The sequence below is a fragment of the Colius striatus genome, chromosome 8, assembly GCF_028858725.1.
Source record: "Colius striatus isolate bColStr4 chromosome 8, bColStr4.1.hap1, whole genome shotgun sequence".
NCBI classification, from domain to species: Eukaryota; Metazoa; Chordata; class Aves; order Coliiformes; family Coliidae; genus Colius; species Colius striatus.
In genome coordinates, this window is record NC_084766.1 from 34,573,316 (window position 1) to 34,596,096 (window position 22,781).

At 39.9% G+C, this 22,781-nt stretch overlaps 1 protein-coding gene across 10 annotated transcripts in view; it reads left to right on the plus strand.

The window, feature by feature from the left end:
- Positions 1 to 1,089: 1,089 nt before the first annotated feature.
- Positions 1,090 to 22,781, plus strand: part of PLEKHA1 (pleckstrin homology domain containing A1) — a 35,238-nt gene continuing 13,546 nt past the window's right edge. For 4 of the 10 annotated variants that reach the window (XM_062001143.1, XM_062001144.1, XM_062001146.1 and 1 more), the window contains exons 1-4: positions 1,091 to 1,270; positions 16,401 to 16,561; positions 19,651 to 19,707; positions 21,136 to 21,181. In XM_062001143.1, coding sequence (XP_061857127.1) covers positions 16,421 to 16,561; positions 19,651 to 19,707; positions 21,136 to 21,181 — 244 coding nt within the window. In that variant the 5' untranslated portion in view covers positions 1,091 to 1,270; positions 16,401 to 16,420. Of the gene's footprint in view, positions 1,271 to 1,398; positions 1,654 to 13,938; positions 14,050 to 16,400; positions 16,562 to 19,650; positions 19,708 to 21,135; positions 21,182 to 22,781 lie in introns of those variants that run through there. The other 6 variants (XM_062001140.1, XM_062001141.1, XM_062001138.1 and 3 more) reach the window with 6 other exon arrangements.

A 22,781-nucleotide genomic window follows, 5' to 3' on the forward strand; every position in this document is an offset into this window, starting at 1 on the left:
CATGGGAATGGTACAGCATTGTTTGCGGCTGAGTTCAGCTTTTATTATTGTGCTCTGATTACAGCTTTTGTTTCGCTGTGAAGTGGGGTTGTTAAATGCCAGCTTGAAACAAAGATGTATTTACATGCAACGGCTGAGTTCAAATGATTTCTATTTTGAGAGATATCCTGGCTTTAAACTAGGGAAAAAAAGTCTCAATTACTGTTTTGGAAAACCCTATGCATTTTAGCACATATACAGTACATGCTTAGAAGACAATTCCCATTAAAAATGGTCAAATATCATGATTGGAACTTGTTATTTGCCCCTAGAACTGTGGTGACTGATGGCTTCATAAAGCTTTGAAGTAGCACCTGAAATGATAAGTCTTCTGTTGAGAGGTGTAAGGGAAGAGCCTCCAGATGTCCAAATTGTTCTTTCCCTCCTTGTCCCTCTCTGGACAATTTAATATTACAATTGATAGCCAAAGAAGGCCAATGAAGCCGGGGAAGGTTCTGGAGCACAAGTCAGATGAGGAGTGGCCAAGGGACCTGGGAGTGTTCGGTCTGGGGGAGGCTGAGGGGAGACATGAGGTTGCAGCAACGTGGGGGGGGTCAGTCTCTTCTCCCCAGTAATGAGTGGCAGGAGAACAGGCCTCAAGTTGCACCAGGGGACGCTTAGCTTGGAAATGAGGCAGAACTTTTTTTCTCTGAGAGGGTTATTAGACACTGGCACTGGCTGCGCAGGGAGGTGTTTGGGTCCCCAGCCCTAGAGACATTGCGGAGCCGTGTAGCTGAGGTGCTGAGGGCCATGCGTTAGTTGTGGCTAAGGCTTCCACTCAATAATCTTAGAAGTCTTTTCCAAGGACCCCGTGCCTCTGTACCTGCTCGTTTAACACCGAGCCCCACAGACGGGCTCCGCGCCGCGCCGCCCAGCCCCATGTGGCGCCTCACGCCCGCTCCCGGCCCCCGCCCGCCCCGCGCCTCAGCCGCCGCGGCGCGCGCAGCGCCCGGCCCCGCCCCGCACGGCCGCACTACATCTCCCAGCGGCCTCAGCGGCGCGGGGCCTCCCGGGCCGTGGGGCTCCGGCGCATGCGCGGGCCTCGGCCGTGTCGCCGCGGTCAGTGGCGGCGGCGGCGGCGGTGTGAAGTTCCTTCGGAGGGAGAAGGTGGGCGGGAGGGGCCGGGGCCGCCGGGCCGCCCCGGGCCGGGAGGGGAGTGCAGCAGGAGGCGGCGGGTCCCCGCGCGGCCCGGCTCTCCTCACGGAGGACTCTCGGACTGCCCTGGACTCCAGTAAGTGGCTCGGCTCGGGCCGGGGCGGGGGCGCTGAGGCGGGGCCGGGGGCTGAGGCGGCGGCGCGGCTCGGCCCGGCCCTGTGGGGAAGGCGCCTGATTGATGCTTTTCCTTCCGTGCTTGCCTGGTGTGTGACCGGGCAGGGCACTGTCCTGCTCCTGCAACGTCTTCGCCTTTGTATAGCTCGTCGGTCGCAGCCGCTCCGTGCCAGCCCCTTCTTTACCCTTCCCTCCTCCTTCTCCTCTCTCTTCCTTTTCGTTTTCCCTCGCCGCCGCCGCCTTGGCGCGGGGGTTCTCCCCGGCTTTCACCTCGGGGGCGGTGTAAAGGAGGCCGTGGCGTAATTGCCCTGGTGAGGCAGGCAAGGCTCTGTCACATCCCCAGAGGTAAGAGGATGATCTCATTACCCGTAGTTTTGATTTGGGCTTTTTCTTTTTTCCTCCTTTCTCCTCTCTTCTCAACTTCGGTCTTTGAGCATGATGGGAAGGAGCGATCTTATCTGGGCAGTGATGGTGCCTGGGAGGGTGTGGGTTCCCGAAGCACTTCGGCTGCTGAGCTGTGCCTCTCTTGGCTGTGCTCGCCTTTGGCAGTGAGGGCTCAAGCTGCAGCCTCAAGAAGAGCTGAGTGTGATTGGCCGGGTTAGGTGGCTGCTTTGGTTTTAGCTTTCGAAGGTGCTCGTTCTGAGGCGAGCTGTTTTGGAAAGCTGGTGCCTGTGCGAGTAGTGCAAGTTTTGTTCCAGCTTAGTTGTAACGTGGGCTGGTTATTTACTGAAGCAGAGTGTCTTTAAATGGATAACTTGACTATAAATGAATGTTAAACTGTAACTAGTACTGTCATATTTGCAGGTCTTAGCCTATGCAGAAATAGGCATTTGATATGCAACTAATTTAACACAGGCTTAAATACTGTATGTATTGTGCATTCCCTTAGGTGTAACTAATGTATAACCTTCATAAAAGGCATCTTATTATTTCATAAAATGTTTGTGAAGTAACATCAAGAGAACAACAATTTCTCTTTGGGGTACAAGCTCCTGGTTTGAGGCCTTAAAAAACCCGCAGAAGTCTGATTTTTCACTAATCAGTGTACTATATTAGTTTATAAACAGGTGAAAAGAACAGTTTATCTTCAAGAGAGAAAACAATTATTAATGGGTTAGGCTGAGCATTAGGGATTGGCCAGGAGCACAGTGATGTAAAGCTGAGAGGGAGAATTACTTTTTTTTCCACCTCCCTAGATTCTTAAGAGCTAGATCTCTCCCTGCTTCACCTTCTTACAAAATCATAGGACTTCCAAAGAAACTACTAGACATACCTGCACATAGTAAGCTGAATTACATCTGTTTTTTGTTATCTTCTGAAAAATTGCTTGCTTTACTAATTGAGGCCTTAGTGTCTGTAAAGATGCTTTTTCTGTTCTCTCCCCATTACCCAATCCCATATGTGACATGGAAGAAAGAGCCATATTTGTTCATATAGTTTAGGCCTGTGAGGTGCCAGGAATAGCTTCTCTCTGCTGAATCCAACAGGGTTTGGGGATATTTTCTTTGATTTCTCCTCTTCCTCTTTATACTTGGGCTGTGTTCATTGTGAGACAGTACAAACTCAGTCCTTACTGAGATGAAGCTGTGCCTGGCAACTTTGGCTGGTTGCACTGGGGTGGGTTACTCTGCCTTAATGAATTTGCTGTACTGCACTTTTAGGTGGGGGTTTTTAATGCTTTTGGTTTGAGAGTAGTTATGACATATGATGAAGTCTTGTGTAGGTTTATTTTGCAGCTGAGTTACAGGGGCAGCTTTAAAGCAAATTTGGTACTCCTGGAGAAGGTCTATACATCTAGTCACATACAGATGGATTTCTTTGAGTTTTATCACTTGTTCTCATAAGGCTCCACATTGACTAAATTCACAGGACACTCACCACTTTCTATTAAATATTAACACTTGCTTTGGGACAGTGGACTTGCTTTTTAGGTCCCTACAGTCTTGTCTCCTTCTCATACTGGTTATTTTTACTCGAGAGAGTCACACAAGTAGCAGTACATGAAAACTGTCAGGTGTATAAAGCAGAGAAGTGTAGAAGTGCTGTTTTCCTGTTTGTCACATGAGTAAGTGTTAAAAGTGCTTTGAAACCTGTCACGATAGAGAGAGATTCTGAGCCTGGTTGATGTTTGGAGTAGAGCCTTTTAATTCAGGGATAAGTATGCACTGGTGCTACAGAAAGTGATAATTCAAGAGATAATATGAGGGATATGTGTATCCTAGATGCCACTGAGCTGGAGACAGCTTTGCATTATAAATTCAACTTTGTGACTCTTGTGTTCTTTTTGCGGTTGTTAAAGGCTGCACTGTGATTTTTGGTAGTGTCAAGACGTTAATTGAGAGTTAGCAAATTGTACAGATGAAATTTGTTTTCTTAAGCTGTTTCTGTGTTTTGTAACTATGGTTGGCCTTATGTTCCATTTCATAGCAATGCATTTCTGGGGCAGAAGTAAGGGAAAGGATGCACAGACGGTCTCAGTCAGGTGTATTACAATGTTTAAAGGTTTTAGAGGAGTAGACACTTCCATGTAAATTGGAGAACAAACAAAGAACAACCAGTGAATGAAGAAAATAAGAAACATCTTAATGCTTCTCTCCCCATGCATTTATTTTTCCTCAGGAATAGTAACTGAGTGACAAAAGACAGATAAATGCAAAAAGAATAGAGAAGGCAACATATGAGGAAGACACCTGAATACAGGAAAAGGCCTTGGTTTTTCCAGGTAGCTATGGCTTACTTCAGAAGACAAGGGAGCTACATTAGCAGAAGTAATGAAGGATGACTGTATGTCGAGTTGGTGTAGAAGAAAGGAAGTGCAGAAGTCATTTTTTATTGCCTGTAACAGACTAGAAAGAACTTGAGGACATTACTGAAATGTGAACAGGTCTCTGCTTGTAATCCAGTCTCCAGTGTAATGTTGGACATAGCCCAAACTGCCAGGCCCGCAAAATCCGTGCTCTATTTTAGTAGATTTAGAATTCCATTGATGTCTTTATTACTAAATGTTCCTGGTTATTTAAGATGATAGTAGTAAATGTATTTCCTTCAAAATACATCCAATCACAGTGTTGGGGAAGGGAGCACATATTGTGAGAAGCGATGTGTGCTTTCTTGTGTCCAGCTATTGGTCAGTGTCTGTCTAAACAATGGTTTGGGATAAGAGCATCTACAGATTTCTTGAAAGGTTTGGGATTTTTTTCCCACTGGTAAGTATAACCAATAGAAACACTCCTAGTAAGTACTTGGTGATGTTCAGAGCCAAATAGATCTTTGTGCAGTTTTACAATTGCATGGAAATATAGGATGGTAACTTAATTCAGTGCCAAAATATGGGAGTTTAGGTAGCTGGCGTTAGCATGAAACATTTTTATGAAGTGGAGCAAGTGCTGTAGATGTCACCAGGAAAGGATACAAAAAAATAGAGCAGTCAGTACCTGTGTTCTCTTGATTTTGAGCCTAAATGCAACAAGCCATGGCTAGAAGAACTGCTCTCAATGCTTTAGAAAATTATATAACAAACGTAAATGTCAAAATTCTAATAAGCTGATCTGACATGTAGAAATAATGTAGCTGCTTTTAAAAAATGCCAGCTGAAGAGGTCAGAGTAACAAGTGTGGTTCAAGCTGGGGTTTTGAAGTTAAGCTTTAATGCCCAGAATGACTGAAATGAATTGGAATGAGGGACACGACTGAGCCATTTCATTTTTTTTTCTACTCTTACAGCGATCTCTCAAATTAGGATTTTGAGAATTTGTGGTTCTAAGGTCATCATGATACATGCAGTAGCTTAACTTGAGGAAAGATTTAGATATGTGTTTGTATGTGGCTCCATTTTATAAATAACACTTTCCTGTTAGTGCTAGGTAAAGCAGCAGGGGTTTGTTGCTGTTGAGGAAGGAAGCTTGGTTCATTGTCTCAGTGTTAGGCAGCATTTTCTCCCTCCAGGGACTTGCAGAAGCATCTAGAATGTGTAGGTGTTTCTTTAATCTTGGAGAAGGAACTTATTAAGCTTTCTGGTGCAGAACTGTATGAGCCACTTTTAACAGATGTTATCTGCATGAGTAGGGAGTTGCAGGTCTGGTAGACATTCACGGCATTCAACAGTTTAAACAGTTTTCAGGTTTGAACATATGCCTTTGCCTTGAAAATCTGAATAGTTTCAGGTATTTTATGTAGAAGAAAGGTGATTCGATGGTGAGGTTGCTGCTCTGGGACTCGGCAAACAGGTTCAGCTCACTGTGTTGCCAAAAGCTTCCTGTGTGGCCTGGGACAAGCTACTTCACTGTCCCTGCTTCTTATACTGACAGTGGAGAGCAGTAGGTGCAGTCTGCATCACAGAAGTGTTACAAGGGGATATCAGTCAGATTTTGATGTGTTTGGGTGCACTAGTAGTGTGCAGCACATAGCTCTGTTGGGCTAGGAGAGGTAGGGAAGAGTCTGCTCAAGTGAAAAGCTAGCAGTAAGCTCAAGGTAGAAGGAGTAAAATCAAAAAATAAGGGGTGAGGGGAGAAGTTTTTTGACTGAATCTCTTGGATCAGTTAAAAACAAACTCTTAAAATGTTAAGGAGCACTGTGTTACTTTGTTTAACAAAGTACAAAAACAGTGCTTAAAATACCTGAAAGAAACAGGCAAATCTCTGTAATGGTTCTGCAAAGCTGTCTCTGTTCCTCTGTCCACTGTTCTCTTTGAAAAATGCTTTTAAATTCTAGGTAACTGTTACATCCAAATATTCCATCTATCAGTTTTGTTCATTTGTTCTGTGACAAGATAGGCAGCATCTTGTAAATTCAATCTTATTTATTGACTCTTCATGTGAAAGACGCTGAGAAAAGATAGCTTCTTTATCTCCCCACTCCCCCAAGAGCAAGAGGAGTTTGTAATCACCTCTTTAAAGGGCAGTGTCTTCAGCATCTTAGTAGAACCAAAAGTACTTTGGATTTTAAATCCTGGTGGAAATATAAGATTGTGTTGTCATTACCATAAACCAAAAATGTAGACCAGACAGCAATTACCAAGCTTTGCAAAACGTGTTTTCATTGTTAAGAGTCAACACTGCCAAGAACAGCCTTTACTGACAGATAGGTGATAAATTCATTAAATATGTAATTATTTTGATGTGTATGCTCTCCGTGGTGCTTTGGTACCTGTCACATTTACATCCCATGCCCAAGAAAATATGTTTGAACTTGTTCAGACTAGTGACTTTTAATTAAGAGTTCTTCTGTTAAGGACTGAAACAGTTACATGTCAGATTTGTTGTAAGAGTGAGTGATCCTCTTAAAACTACACTTCAAAAGCTGCTGTTAAATCTATTGATTAACTCTTTAGGGAGGAGTTATAATAATGGGAAACTTAGGCTGTACTAACAGTTCTTTAGATGAGTTATTTGTATAGTTAGTAGTCACGGGGCCTGTATGTGCTGCAAAATTAGGTAGCAGTGTGCAAAGGATGTTCTTGCTTCAGAAGTGGTCCTGCTTATGCAGGACTTGGGTTATGGGGAGATTTTTTCCCCCATTTAACTTATTTTTTTTTAAATCAAGTTCACTGCAGGTACTGTAACTCGTACTGTCATGCTAATTTGTGCTGATGCCCTGATTTTTGAGTGGAAGAGGGACACTTCTTAGGAGGGTCCATTTGTTTCCCCCCTTGGGGGAAGGTTGTAATACAGTATATTGTAGACCAGTCTGTTGCACACTCCTGGGCAGTTCAGGATTTCCAGGCACATTGTTGCACATAGACAGGACTTGTGATTCTTCTGAAGTATTTCTGTCTCGCTGTGTGTGGGTCAGGCTGAAATCCTCCAAAGTACCAGGAGCCTGAGGACTTCCTGGTAGAAATGGGATTACTCTGTGGGTGGAACATTGTTGTTCTCCACGTGCATGGTAATTTAGGCTTTGAGAAATGCCAGTGTCACTGAAGTAAACTGGCATTTATATCTCTGCACAAACAAGAGGTAAGGAAGAAGGTCAGCAGCCAGACATAGTCTATACCTGATGGGAGGACAGTTCCTTGGGCTCACAAGTTGTTTCCAAGGAGGAAGTCTGCTGGAAATGAATTATGTGAGAAGTTTTAGTGAAGTATGTGCTTCAATTGAAGTGTTAGCGTGCTGGCACTGTGCTACAAAGTCTGTCATTGCAGAAAAGCTTTTATTTGATGGAATTTCTCTCTCAGGTGAGACTTTCATTAAATATAGCAGAGCAGTATTTAATTTTCTTAATTTAAGTAGTAGAAACAAAGGGGAGGAGGGGTGGGGCAGGGCAGGAGGGTGATGACCAGAAAACCTTGCCGTTTGATGGGAGCTTCATTTTCTTTTCCCACCACGGTGAACAGGAGCTGATGTACTCTGCAAATCAGTATTGGATTCACTTATGTGAGACAGACAAAGCCTTGTTCTTCCTAAAGAATTTGTACTAAACTTTTACTCACTGAAGAGCTCGGAGATGAGTCCCAGTTGCTGTGAATCCATCTCTAGTACTAACAGGTTTGATAAGTAAACTAGATTGTGGAGGAAACTACCCTTCACAGTAGTGGGAATTTTGGTCCCCATAGGGGCTTTGCAATGAACTGAATGTGGTCTGTGCCTTAAAGTCCCCAAGTAGTAAAATAAATGAGATAAAATCTTAATGGCAACATTTTTTTTTCCTTCCCAGAGTATTCATGTAAATGAACCATTGTGGTTTTTATTCTGCATTGAATTTGCTAAATTAGATTTATAAAATCAAATTTGATAATCAGTTACTTGCTTTATGTGCTTTGGTTTCATTAAATCCTTTCATTTCATTAAATCCCTTGACATTTTTTTAAAAAGGTCAAACCAAATACTCATCCCATAGTGTTCTTTTCATTAACTGATACTTTAAATGAACTGAAAAAACAGTTATTTATCGTCCTTGTTAGACTCCACAGTTTGGTTTTGAGCATTAACAAATGTTTGCTTACTTTGTTCTGAGCTCGGGATAGGCAGCATTGTTAAATGTGTCTTAAACTTGTGCTCAGGTAGCCAGTAATAAGCTGTGCTAAGGGCTGACATAGGAGACATGAAACCCCAGTTTGCAGGTGTTCAGCTATTCAGAGCTGCCTTTAGAGTGTTTTAAATACATACAGTTTAATAGAATTAGTCTGTGTGATATTCATGCATTTAAATTTGGAACTTGCCTTTGGGTCTATATGTAAAAGGTAATCTTTTACTACTGCAGCACTTTCTGAAGTTCCCCTCCATTTGGCTTCTGCCCAACTTTTTCAGCACATTTTGGTGCTGCAGAGGCAGATAGGGTTTTTTAAGTAGCACTTCCAAAATTAATTGGACACACTTATGTACATGCTCCTATTAATTTAACAATGTAAAAGTACTCTGTGAAAGCTGAAGAGATACTTTCAACTTGTGAATTTCCCAAGCAGCTGGCCTGCTGATTTTTTTTTTTGCATAGTTCACAGAAAAGAAGGTCTGTGTTTCTGCTGAAGAGTCTGTAGCCAGGATTCAGAGTGAAAATGACAAACTTCTTTTGTAGCCAGACCCACGTTCCTTTTTCTGTATTGAACTTCCTCAAGTCAGAGAAGATTCATCAGAATTTGTGGTTTGCTGGAGACAGTCTTTGTGCTTCAAGTCATTAGGGTGCCTTTGAGGCTTTTACCCTCTCATATTTGAAGACAAGTTTGGGTTGAATTGGAGATAATTGTCAGTATGTGTGAGTTCTTGGAGCGGTTGACCTAGATGAGAGAGTTACTAATAATTGAAATTAAATAGGGGTTTTTTTACTAATGACTAACTAGTAGTAATAAGTAATTCTACTAAGTAGCATGCTTATTTCCTGGTTAATTTCTAATTTGGTTTAGTTGTCATGAATGAAACAACTTCTATAGACTAATGCATGTAAGCATTTTGAAAAACAAGGACCTAATTTGTCATATTTATAGTTTCGGAATTTAATTTTGAAAAGGCCTAGAATATTAAAATAATTGCATATAATAATCACTTCTGAACCAGCATTATTAAGCATTTTAAGTAGTCTGTAACTTAAATTAATAAGCTTTCATGAAGTTTTTGAGGATTATATGAGAAGTCAAAGTGAATTAATACAACTCTTATTTTCTACTCCTCTCTGGTTATAGCTCATTCTGAGTAACCAGACTTAAGAAGTGATGGAAACTGTACATCCAGCTCTTGTAAAAACTTTGCATTATTAAACATATTTTACTCTCTTTTAACTCTGTTATTTGACTTTATTGCTTTCTAGACTAGTCATCACTCGTAAGTTATTAATAGATAAATTTCAAGAGTGGTTTTATAATGGTAACTTTGCACAGGATGCTTCCTTGTATTTGTGTTAGCTCAGTGCCTCTAGAGGGACAATTAAAATACTTGTTTTAGCTAGGCACGAACCATAAATAGGTGAGGTGGGTTTTTTGTTTTGGCTGTCTTAAGAGATCAGTGATAGGGATTTTGTGTCCTGGGAAGTGCATTTCCTCATGTCCCAAAGCCTTTGGCTGCTATTGCAAATACCTTCAATGGAGGAAATGAGTTAAGAGCATTACAGAAACCCTTGCAAGAGTTTTTAAAGAGGTACCAATCTGTCCATACTGGAACTCATGTCCATATTTGAAGTAGGCCAGCAGGTAATAGATTCAGGTGACTTCAGAACGTTTTCCTTAGAACTACAATCTTCCCTCAAAGCATACTGAAATTTGTACCTAAACAAAGGTGAGATTACTGCAGTTAAAATGGATTAATGTTGTATGTGGCAAATGATGGTGGCTTTCTGCAAGCAGTGTCTCTGGTGCTGGGAATCAGACCAAAATAGCTGTGAAAAGCCCTGACTGCCATCATGGTTGGGAGGGAGGTGGTAGGCTGTATTCATTAGTCCAGTGTGTCTTACGGTAACTTCATTTTGATTGTTTCTTGCTTCAGTTTGAGCCAAATGTTCCTTACTGGTGTACTGTTGTACCAAGGGCCTTGAAATGTTGCAGGTTTTACTGGATTTAATCTGAAATAACATATGTCAAACTCTTCCTGTGTGACCTACTCTAGGTGGTCCTGCTCTGGCAGGGTGGGTGGACTAGATCTTTCGAGTCCCTTCCAACCCTGAAGAGTCTGTGATTTGTGTTTTAAAGTGTATTGCAATAAATGTGTATGTTGAAAGCAGACAGTATTAATGCTGTATTGTTTGAATAGTAGATAGTATGGAATAAAACTACAGTCACTTGACTTACTGAGGAAGACTAGAAAAGGTGTAGTTGTCTTGCCCTCATTTAACAAGTCTTCCTGGGAAACAGAGATGAGATGTTTTGAAGACAAACTGATACCTGAGTAAGACTTAAGTGTAAGATAAGACTTGCTTTCATTAGACAATTCATCACTGCAAATGATGGCTCTTCTATATTGTCACCTTGTTGGAAGTTGGATTAGGGAACAGGAGAGGGATGTATAGTTTTAAAGGCCTCATTGTTAGATCAGGGATAGGAGAGGTCAATTCTACCAGTACTAATTTCAGGGTTTTTAACTTTGAAGATGAACTTATTATGCTTTGGAGTTGTCTTCCAGGCAAATCCTGGCCTTTTGCAGATGCTTTTTATTCCTTTTTGACTATTTTAGAGAAGGAACCTATATTTAGGGGGCAGCATGTCCTGGAGACTTCCAGTTCTTATTTATAGATAAAATGTTGCTAAGAGTTTCATACTCTTCTAGCAAATTGAAGTCATGCCTTCTCATTTAACAGAAGCATATAATCCTTTAGTACCCTCCAGAACAACCACAACAACAAAATAATTGTGCAGGATCTTTGGGGAAAAAGAAAAGCTCAGTGTATCACTTCAAAATGGTTAATCCTAAATTATCTTAAGTTGTCATCAAAATTGTACCCAAGTCATCTCTCCAGCTCCTGGATTAGTGTTGTTCTGTCATGTTTTGGGTACTTAGGAAATTGTGGCTTTAAGAGGTTTGTGAAAGGTGAGCAGAGGCATCGTCTCTCATTTTTAATTATCTGTATGGTGTTCTGCCTCTGCTGGAAGCTTTTCAAGGGGCTGAAAATAAAGAAGTTTGAACAACTGTCCTGGAAGATTTATGTGACTTGTTTTCAGAGGCTGTTCTGAGCTGATTGTCTCGGGGTTTGTTCCCCCCACCTCCTCTTTGTTGTCCTGGATTTATGCAAGAAGGAAAGTTTTCATTGGTTTGTTCTTCAAGGTATAAGCAGGAGCAATCCTTTGCCCTTGGGAGTCAGTAAATGGAGTAAATGGCCAGTAAAAGAGATGACCAACTGGAGAGTAGCTGATTTACAACAGGAAGCTGATTATAATTGCCTAGGTAAAAGCCAAGATCTCTCAATAGTTAAGTTGCCCCTGGAGCTGCAGGAATGACTGGAGACTGCTGGGGATGCTGCTCCTCTTCCCTTTGCAGCAATGAAGCTAGTGTCAATAGCTGAGCCTAGAAAGGGAGGTGGTGGAGGGATGGACATTGACTCATGACATCATTTTATATTTATCAAGTGTAGTTTTATGGATGTTGTTCACTGTTTCATAGACTTGAGTAATTAGGTGATGTATATTTCTTAATCTTCTTAGTAGAAAAAGAACCCCAAAGTCATCTCCTGTGGTAAGTTAGATCCAAAGTTCAAAAGGTCTATACATTAACAGAGCAGGAAGTAGAAATGCTGCTCCAAATGACAGGAGTAAAAACAATAATAGAATTATGTACAAAGCTTGGGAAAAAACACAGGTGAAATAAAGCTAAAAGGTATTAAGGAGCAATGCTCATCTTGCTGAGTATCTTAAGCTTTCATGTGGATAATGTGAAGCCTATTACATGGTCTCTTTGTTCATACAAAGTTCCATTTTCTCTGGTAAGCCAGTGGCCCACAGTTTCTGCCTACTTGTATAAGTCAAGCGTTAACTGTCAGGGGAGAGACGGGGCCCTAGAGATGTTCACTTGTCTATCCCTTTAGTAGTCTTTTATCAGCTTTGTACTTGAAGATATAGAGGCTGCAACCAAACTGTAATGGAGGTGAACTCAAGAACAGGTGCTGGTGTGAAACTAAAAATAGAAATCAATGTCGGAGAGTTTAAATAGTGTGTTATAAATGGGGAGAGTGAGATGCTTGTGTGCTTCTGCAGGTTCTCCTTGTGCAGTCATGCATTTAAAGTTACAGACTGGGAGAAGGTGATCTGTGATTTTTATTTATAGTGGTACCCAGGAGGCCAAGCAGCCTTCAGGTCATGATATAAATGTTGAGGAATGTTGATATATGGTACACCCCAGAGGAAAAGAGTGGTGAGAAATCAGAGAAGCTGGGCTGGTGAGGTATGTACCTGCTTAAATTAGTACAGTGCCGCTGGAAAGAGGGATGTAAGACTTCAAAAATAAGTGAGACCTCCTATTTGGATCATGACACAACCCTCCAAGAAGGAGTTTTAAGGATCTGAGAGTTTTCTGAACTCTTGTATATGAGTGTCAATATACACTGCAAAATGGGGCTTCAAAAAGATTGAAGCTTCTAGTAGTTTCTCACCAGAACTACGAGGAAATGGGCCACAGGGATATTTTTTTCTGAAGTACTGCTGTCATTGACCCATGTCTACCCCCTCCTCTGCTCCTCTTCCACTCCAAGGAGGGAAGGCAAAATCAAATGAAATTGTGTGTAATCTGTTACAGGTTTGGTGCCTTTGGCTCTTCTCTCTAAGAGCTCATAATCCTTTATAACGTTTGATTCTAGAAGTGGGCAGCAGGGCTATTCTACTGTCCTGTACAGCAGATTCTGCTACAGAAACTAAACGTCTGTGTAAAGAGCCATAAAACACACACAGACTTGGAGATTTTTGGTTTATAATTCCATGAAATAATGTCATGAAAAATAAATGATGTCTTTGTAAGACAGGATCCTTATGATGAAGACATTTTGAAGTTCTGATGAGTTGTTAGATTGGTGGTCTTCTAGCCACATTTCCTATGCTGAGGAATTAATGTTGGAGTTGTACAATTCCTTTAAAGAACCTTGAGAAGTGATGTGGTAATTCCATTGTTGTTGTTTTTTTTGTTCTGTCTAGATTTCCCAGGAAGGGTGTTTAGTGATGGTTTTGTCACGTGTTCAGTTTGTGGAAGAAAGTCACAAATTGATTATAAATTGTGGTTTGTTAATGAATGCTGAACAGAATTAGTATTAATTTACAGTGGAATCTTGCCAAGGTGCAATATGGTGGAAGCAGAGCTTTAAAACTGGGAAACAATTGTGTGATTTCATGTTGGATTTCAATTTTATCAGAAAGTTAGAGGCTTTTAATCTCTTAAGAGCATCAGTCTAGGGGATGTCAGTAATCCCTTGAGGAATTTCAAACTGATCTGAAGAAAATAGCAGTTATACAGCTTAACTTTAAAATTAGTGATAGTTTATCCTGTATTTTCATCAGAGGACAAAAGAACTTCAAATAGTAGCATTTTGTAGGCTAGAAATCAGTTAGAAATAGAAAATCTGTGCAAGTTTAGGTGAAAATTCAGTTTGATTTTATTCAAGGTTGGTTTTTTAGTCAATTTCTATCTTATTTCAAAACCAAGTTTTCCTTGTTTCATTTTCTTCACATCTGCAGAGAACTCAGTTTAAGCCTGTTCAAACAGGAAACAGGTCACCAAGATTTGCCTTTTTTTAGGCACAGGGCTTTTCTGGGCTTCAAGAACTGTTGATGTGAAGCTGAAACGATGTCCCGGAAGTGTTGCGTATTTTCTTGAGGGACCACCTGGCACAACTTTGGACAATACTGGTAAAGGACAATTTTTAGGTTTATTTAAATTTAAACAATGTGCAGTGCCAAGTTCTTCCAGCTTAGTTATGATTCAGAGAATAGCCACCCTTTAACTTGCCCCTAGCTACAGATGAGTTCATAGTGAGTGTAAAGTGATCCTGGGAGCCAGCGTGTAAGTTACTGATGAATGTTTGTTATGATTATGACATTGTCTTAAGAGTACTCAAGTGCTTGTTTCTGCTGTTACATGTAACTTGATTACAGAGTTTGTCTCATCTGTGATATGTAAGTTATGAGGAACATACCAATAAAATTGAGATTACCTTGGCAAATGTTACTTTTTTATTGAAGAACAAACCAATACTTTTGAAGATTTAAGCAGTGTGTTGCATACCTTAAATAGAAAGGCTCTCTTACCTTTTGGAAGTAGAAAGAAAACCAGGTCAGTCAAGCACTTACTGGAAGGCTTATACACATTTAATGTTCTCCTAGCTATACAGAACATGTCTAGCATCTCAAACAAAAGTATGTTAAATTTGTTACACACAGGTGCATTACATTTTAGGATTTAATTGCTTGTATTAAAAACCACAAAGCACTAATGCTTTTAATAATGTGTCATCATGAGGATATTACAATCTCAGAATTTTTTTGCAAATGCTACTGAATTGGGATTGTTAGACACGGTCCCTGGTGCCAAGCTTCATGTGTCAGACTCGAGTTTGCACCAGAGGGTTAGTTTGATATTGGGAATGAAAAAGGTCAGTTACTGTGCAGGTGGAGTGAAATGGCTTTAAACTGTTTACTTAGAAATTTTGCTAGTATGGTATCAAAATCATGACATGAGATGTAAAAAACCATTATTGCTCAAAGTGGTTAAAGCAAAATTTGACTAGTATTCTGACTAATCACATTAAAAAGTCATTAAATCCAGCTCATATTTGCATGTTTGTATACCTGATTCCCCCAGATAAACGTATGCTTGTGTGTGTATATCTGAATCACTAACATATACACTTTAAAATGTGCTTAACCATGGATCATGTTTCTATGGTGTATCAGTAGCTATCTACAGAGTTATCAAGTGTCTGCCCCGTTGTGTCTGTAAAACTAAATATAAATCAATTAAAGCTAGGAAATAGTAGAGGTCAAAAATGTAACGAAATATTTAATCTTCCCTATTGCACAGTGAAAGCTGGAAGATGTTATGAAAAATGTTAAGTGCTTAAACCTTCAGTCTATTGATAATATTTTTGGATATATACTATTTCTGAGTTTTGTAATGTGGAAGAGACTGAATTGTTTCTTTCCTGCTCTGGTCAAGATTGGCATTGACCTGATATTCATCATATTTAAATGTTGATTTATTGCTGGTTTTAGATGAGTAAGCAATTTTATCTTTGGTTTCACAAAGCTGGCTCTTAAGGTGAAATGACTGCCCTGTAAAATAAAAGGAAGCAAAAAAGCCAGATGCAATAGGCTGCTGTGAGAGAGCCTTAAAAGGTGAGGCAGGCGAAACAGGAATAGATGGTCAGTGGTCATAGAATGGTGGGGGTTCCCCTGCCAAAGCAGCTCCAGCTAGATCAGATCACACAGCAACATGTCCAGGCAGCTTTTGAAGACCTCTAGAGAAGGAGACACGTGGTACAGGTCTTTATTTGTTTATTAAAGCAAAACAAAAAGAGGACAAAACCCCCTCCGCCCCCCCCAAAAAAAAGCCTGCCACTCTCAAAGTTAGTACCACATGGCTATTGAGGATTTCAGTTTTGGACTAGCAAGTGTGTTCCCTTGTGCTCTACATACAACTTCTTTCCATCCTTAGACATTAAATAGTCAAAATGAAGTCTATTCTTAGACCTTGTTAGACACTAAGTGATTTTTGTCTTTGTAGAAGAAAAGAAAAATACAAGCAATGTTTCTAAAAGCCTTTTTGTTGAATTTGCCTTAGCAAAAGATGAAAAAAAATCCCATTGGACAGTAGACCTGCTGACAGGTCCTTTCTTGACCATGAAAGGCAATGTCAAAAAAGGAAGTGTAAACCCAGCATTAGCTCAACTGTCTGCAAGCTGTGAAAGAGAATCTTTGATTATTCTTTAGTGATCTTGTAAAAGCTAGTCTTGATGCTCATATACAACTTATCACTTGTATCATTGCACCTAAGGTATTAGATACCCTAAGGCTATGCTTCAAAGAAGGAAGAAAAGCCTGTCTAATAATTCGGTAGTGGGGGGAAACAGTTAGGCTTCATTTATTCTGTAGAAACTTCTTTAAGCTGCTGGTTGAAACTACTCAATCTCGTGGGTGGGCACAGAAGTCTTAAAATTAGTAACGAGGAACAGTCCTTAACTTGTACACTTTTTGTTCTACAGTGTGATGTTCAGGGTCAGAAATGCCTTATGTGGATCGCCAGAATCGCATCTGTGGTTTCCTAGATATTGAAGAAAATGAGAATAGTGGGAAATTTCTGCGGCGGTACTTCATTCTGGACACACGAGAAGACAGTCTGGTGTGGTACATGGACAACCCACAGGTGAGATGTTCTGAGGGATAATTATCTGGCTTCTATCGATTTAAAAATTTACATGTTTAAAAACTTAAAAATGGGGTTTCATATTGGTTTATGTGAAGCTGGGGCAGGAGAGGGGAAGTTACCTAAGTGAAGTCATTGTAAGTCAGTGTCTCTTCTTTGCTAATATGTGCAATAGTTTAAAGAAAAAGTGTAATTAATATTTAAAACACTGTGTTGCAGCTAGTAGCAAAGCATTAAAAACTCAAACATCAGTGAACTGACAATCTACAGAATCTAAGTATTGACAGGAGAATTGGGAAATGGATAGGAACCTGAATTTGGTACCACATGTGAATCAGTTATTTGGTTTGGATCCCGATGTGCTCTATTGTACTTCCTATTGAGTGCCTTGAAGGTGCATTGCAGATTCTCACAGGAACCAGGTAGAGCTGTGTCATGGAACCACGTGAGTCAAATGACATACTATTTTAGATCTTTGAATTCACCTTTAACCCTGTGAGGAAGTATGTAGTTTTCCTTGTGATGCAGATCAGTTGGCACTTCTACATGAGGTAACTTCAACTAAACCGGGCATTGAAACGTAATTTCCAGGGATGTTGGCAATTTCAATGCAACTGATGGTATGTGAATGCAAAAAGCTTATTTATATCCATCAGGATGGAGAGCATCCTTTATATAAAAGCTGCTTTTACAGTGTACACACATCAGTATGTTTTCTAGCATAGGGCAGAAGAGATAATTGCTTAAGATTTGGGTACAGAGACAGTGAAAGCATAAGATCTAGGTCAGCAAACAACTGACAGAAGAGTCTTCATGTACCGTTCTGCCAGCAAGACCACAGTTAGAATACAGTAGAAGTCTGCTGTTCTAAGGAACCAGCCAAAACCAGGTAATTAAACCAGGTACAGTCCAGTGAATGTGACTTGACTGAAGGATTCAGAAGTTCTTACTGAGGAGGAAAAAAGAAATCATTTCTGGAAATGAGAGACTTCAAAGGTTTGATCTCAACAAGTGATATGAAGCAATTCTCTTCTTCAGTTTCTCCTGTGGTATAACCAGGGCACGTGAGCAAAAAACGTGAAATGCCATAGAATTGCAGTTTGTTTGGAAGTTTTCAGACTAATATTTGCAGTGCACACCTCTTTATGGTTTTGGCTTTCTTACCTTTGTTTTTAATGAGTTCATGCACAGATGAAAGGCTGCCTTGCAAGGGGTAAGGTGAAACTTCTTGATTTTTCTTCCACTGCTGCTTTAGTTTTGAAGAACTACAGAACTTTTACAGAGCCACTGTGAGGAGACCATTCTTAATCCTTGAAGTGATGAAACTCTTCATACAGGATGAGTCTATGATGTGTGCAGAAATGTACAGGCCCTTTGACTGAAATGCTCTATTTTTATCTGTGAAAATCAGTTCAGCTCTTCAAAGAAATAAAGTGTTTAAGCCCACCATTACCTCTACATGATTATTCTAATAAAGATTATAAAACTGATGTATACTGTGATCAAAATAATTCTGATAAGGTAAAACTTATACATTTATTTGGGCAGAAAGGGAAGACTTACTAATTATTTGTCTTTGTGGACAGCATCAGGCTTCTCTGTGCAATGTAGACTTTCATAAGGCATTACAGGCTAATGAAGAGCATTTTAGCTGGAGAAAGGGTCAGTGAGCAGATGCAGTACCATTCTTACAGCCTCCAGGGAGGTCTGTAGTGGGAAGAATGGTGCTGTGTCTGAAAGGGCCATTTTGAAAATAAAAATTCTAATGGAAAAAGTAAATGCAAAACAGTGTTTTATTTAAAGGAGCAAAATGAGGAAGAATGTTTCATCAGAAACAGTTAATAAAAAAGAGAACAGTTTTTTGTGATGCTCAGTTCTTTAAGGATTGTATTTCTAGGCTACTACCTGATGGTGAAAGGTAATGTGAATGTTAAGACCAATGTGTTAAATGATGTAAAAACAACAGATGAATCCTTTTGGGGTTGTAAATAGACTTAACTGCAACTTTAGAAAGTTTTTCCCTGCAATAGGCCAATGGCATCCTGGGGGCATCAAGAAGAGTGTGGGCAGCAGGTTAAGGGAGGTTCTGCTCCCCCTCTACTCTGCCCTGGTGAGGCCTCGTCTGGAGTCCTGTGTATAGTTCTGTGCCCCCCAGCTCAAGAGGGACAGGGAACTGCTGGAGAGAGGCCAGTGCAGGGCTACCAAGATGCTGAGGGAATTGGAGCATCTTCCTTATGAGGAAAGGCTGTGAGAACTGGGGCTATTTAGTCTGGAGAAGAGAAATTGAGGGGACATCTCATTAATATTTACAAATAGCTAAATGGTGAGTGTCGGGAGGTTGGGGCAGCACTTTCTTGTGTTGTATCTGGTGACAGAACAAGGGGTAATGGAAAGAAGATGAAACACAAAAAGGTCCATTTAAACATAAGGGAAAAACTATTTCACTGTTGAGGTGAGGGAGCCCTGGCCCAGGCTGCCTAAGGAGGGTGTGGAGGCTCCTTCTCTGGAGGTCTTCAAGACCCGCCTGGACACGTTCCTATGTGACCTGATCTAGATGGGACCTGCTTCTGCAGGGGAGTTGGACTGGATGATCTCTAGAAGTCCCTTCCAACCCCTACCATTCTGTGATTGTGTGAAATGAGAAGACTGATATTTTTTCAATCCATTTTGGAAAATACATGAGATGGCCTTTGAAGTGTCTGACATAATAGATGAATGTCACTTCTTGGCCTTTCCCCTGCCCTGGTCAAAATATAGAAGACGCCAACATCTGTTCAGGAAAAAGTACTCTTTCCGGATTTCCTGGATGCAGACCTGCAAGAATCCTTTTCCTCTAGTAAAATAAGTAAACCTCTGAAACAATTACTATTTGTATTGTTTCTAGCAGTCTTTCTATTTTTAGTTGATTAACAGATGTGTGTGTAATAAACAGGTAATTTGGATCCTGTTTCAAGCACACATTGTGTATTGTCTATAAAAGCACGTTGGATTTACTTTTTGTTTGTGCAATTATTTACTTTTTATGGATAAACACTGACTGTGACATGAGAATAAGCTAGTGTCACATTGTAATGTATGTTTTGTTTCAGAATCTCCCCTCTGGATCTCCACCTGTCGGAGTCATTAAACTTACCTATATTTCAAAGGTAAGGTTCTGTGTGAGACACATGTTGCTGAATTTTTGGTGATAACTTTCAAAGGCCACTTCTTAAGGCCTCAAGTATAGACCATTTTAAATGTCTTTTATGTAGCACATGGGAACCTTTTTGCTTTGTGTGCTACTCCAGGATTTTAGAGAAGTGTTAAAAACACTTCAGTAGTATCACGTTAAAATAGGAACAGATGAATTACGGTATTGTCTGGGTTTGTTTTGTGATTTCATATCAGCTCTTTGTGCTGCATAGAATTAATATTTCTGAACTGTATGTTTCAGTTCTGAGTATTTGAGTTCCAGTTAATCTGGGAGAAAAGATAGGCCATTTGTCAAGTGGGAGGTAGGTCTTTGGGTGTGATTGTTGACAAGTATTAATGATCTTTAACAGATCAGAAAAAATCTAGAAAATACTTCATTATACTCAGTAGACATTCACTTCCAAATGTGTCAAAAGAAAACTGAACTAGGACAGTCTCCTTGGTTAAATTTGTAGCAGATGCTGCATTGAAGTGAGAGAAATAATCTCTCATCTTCCTGCTCGTTCCTCATGTTTCCTTTGATTTTCTTGTTGTCACACTGTATCTACCCACCTTCCTTGTAAAAAGATATCCCCAGCATCAATAATATCATGAGTGCAAAAATGTCTCTGGAGACCTGCTCATGTCCTTGCTGCTTTCCTTCTTCTCTGCCTACTTTGCCCTAAACCTCACCGTTGTCATCTAAAGAAACTTGAAATCTTGTATCTCACTTTTAATGGGAGCAGAGGTGGTCACGTGTGCCTTTGCACCTCTGTACCTTGGAAGGCAGCTCAAGTGTGCCTGCTGTGTGCATGCTCACTCTGACTTGCCATGGTTCTTCCATTTACTTACTACATGGGTTTTGTTTCTGGCCCAGAGAAAAGGTTTTGATGTGAGAAAGTGTTTTACCTTCTTCCCTACCCTTGATAGAAATGCTCTATAATGTAAAAATGTCAGCACCTCTCTCTAAACAGGACACACATTTCTCTCCTTCCCCAGCACTGCAACATTTTAGAGACTTGTGAAGGAAATTCAATATTATGATAATGGTCCAAAATAAAACTGATATCCTTGAGAGTGTGAATTGAATGTTTAGTTCAGTTGAGACATAGAACTTCAAAATGCAAGTGTTATGTTTTTGGATTTCACCTATTGTCTGGTAAAAAGAATCCTTAAGGAACGAGAACGTACAGCTTAAGCTGTCATCTTACTGCAGGTTGCACATCTTGAACTGCATTTTAGATACTATTTTGTGTTGTAGCTATTTGTCTTTATACTTCAATAAGCTTGCTATGCTGCAAATAAAAAAATGCTTTCAAATTTAGCCACTTTAAAGAAAAAACAAAAGTAATACACATGTTTTGTGTGCACAGTGACATTTATCATCTTCATTTCTCTAATAGGTTAGCGATGCAACTAAGCTGAGGCCAAAGGCAGAGTTCTGTTTTGGTAAGTTCTTGCATGTGCATCAAGTACATCCTTCTGAAATTTGCAACAAAGATAATATTCTGCAATTCTCTTCCTAGATACAGCTGATTCAGATGTTTTATTAATGCCTGAAAGTTTTGAGACATTAGTAACCTACTAAAAAACAGGGATGTTTTCAGAAACACAGCATGCCTGTCAGCTATGAAAACAACTAATTTAACTGTCTTAATCTCTTACTCATAGAAGAGGTGATTTAATTATCTAAATATACTGTCAGCCAGTGTTTTTAATGTTAAATTTCAACCTGTGTTGCTGCACTGAAGAAAAAAAGTTTGCTTGGGGTAACTTCTGGTTATATTGGTACTTGTATAAACTTGAATAAAGCTTTAGATAATAATAAAAGCTTCGTAGAGTCTTTTAAAGATATTTTTTCTTATAAGTAATTTTTCCAGAATTTACCATAATTGCTTTTTTTTTAAGCAATTAGCATTCACAAAAATGTGTGTAGAGACTGGAATCAGCTCGATGGATGAAAAATGTTCTTTATAGGTGCATTCGTGTAAGAGTTTTAGCTCAGGTAAAGGCCCATGAAAATGCCTGAGGATCTTATGACAATCAGTTGACGTGTCCTTTGCCACCTGCAGCGTTGTATCAGCTCAGAAAAGGCAGCCTTGCTGTATTTGTGCAGTCTTGGTGGTGGAGCTTGTGAAACATTTGGTAATTTAACTCTGTGTGTAAGGCTTGAGGGATTCTAGACCTAGTGTGTCCGCTCAGTGCCATCTACAGATTCCTCTGTATGTGAGGTGGTTGTCTTCATCATCTTTGAAGTTGCTCTTTTCAGTGAGCCAGCTCTGCAAAGCCTTAATGATCCAGGGTGCTGGTTGAAATATTTTAATGTTTCTTATTTATTAAAACGTTTTTGACACTTTTTAGAGGAAACAAATACATTTACTGCCTTTTTATTTAAGTACTGGGAGTCGTTTGTCCGCTCATGCAGTTCTGTATTTTGGTTTTTGTATTTACATCAAATAACGTTTCCTTCAAATCATCCACTCTGGGGAGAAAGATGATTGAGTAAAAAGTATCTGCTTCTGGCATGTGTTAGCTGTTAATGATGACCTCAAGAACTATAACGTTTTAGGTAGGGCTTCCCAGGACAGATTTTTTTTCTCTGGGAAGGTTTTAGGTAGGGTTTACCTCGACTAATTTCAAGATATATTCTCAGAGTTTGTGAGAAAAACAGCTGTGATGTTTTTATTTTTTACTGTTACACAGAAACGTTTGTCCTTTTTTGGGATAAAGTTATGCCAGGTGTTGCCAGGTAGATGTCTAAACTTGCTAAAAAGATACTTTTTCTGCCAAGTCTCTGAAATAAAAATAAAGTGTTATGTTCTGGCTATTTGGTTTGATCCTGAGCATTGTTTATTTAATTATCAATACTGATTTTTTCACAAATCATAGTGATCATAGTCATAGTAATGAGGTTGTTGCAATGAATGACAAATACTGGTCAGAGGTTTGAAAGGAGAAATTGTAGAAGTCTCCAAGTGCAAAACTTGGTTGCTTAGAGAAATGGAAAAAAGGAAATGAAGCTGTAAAAAATTTTGATAAAACTCAACTT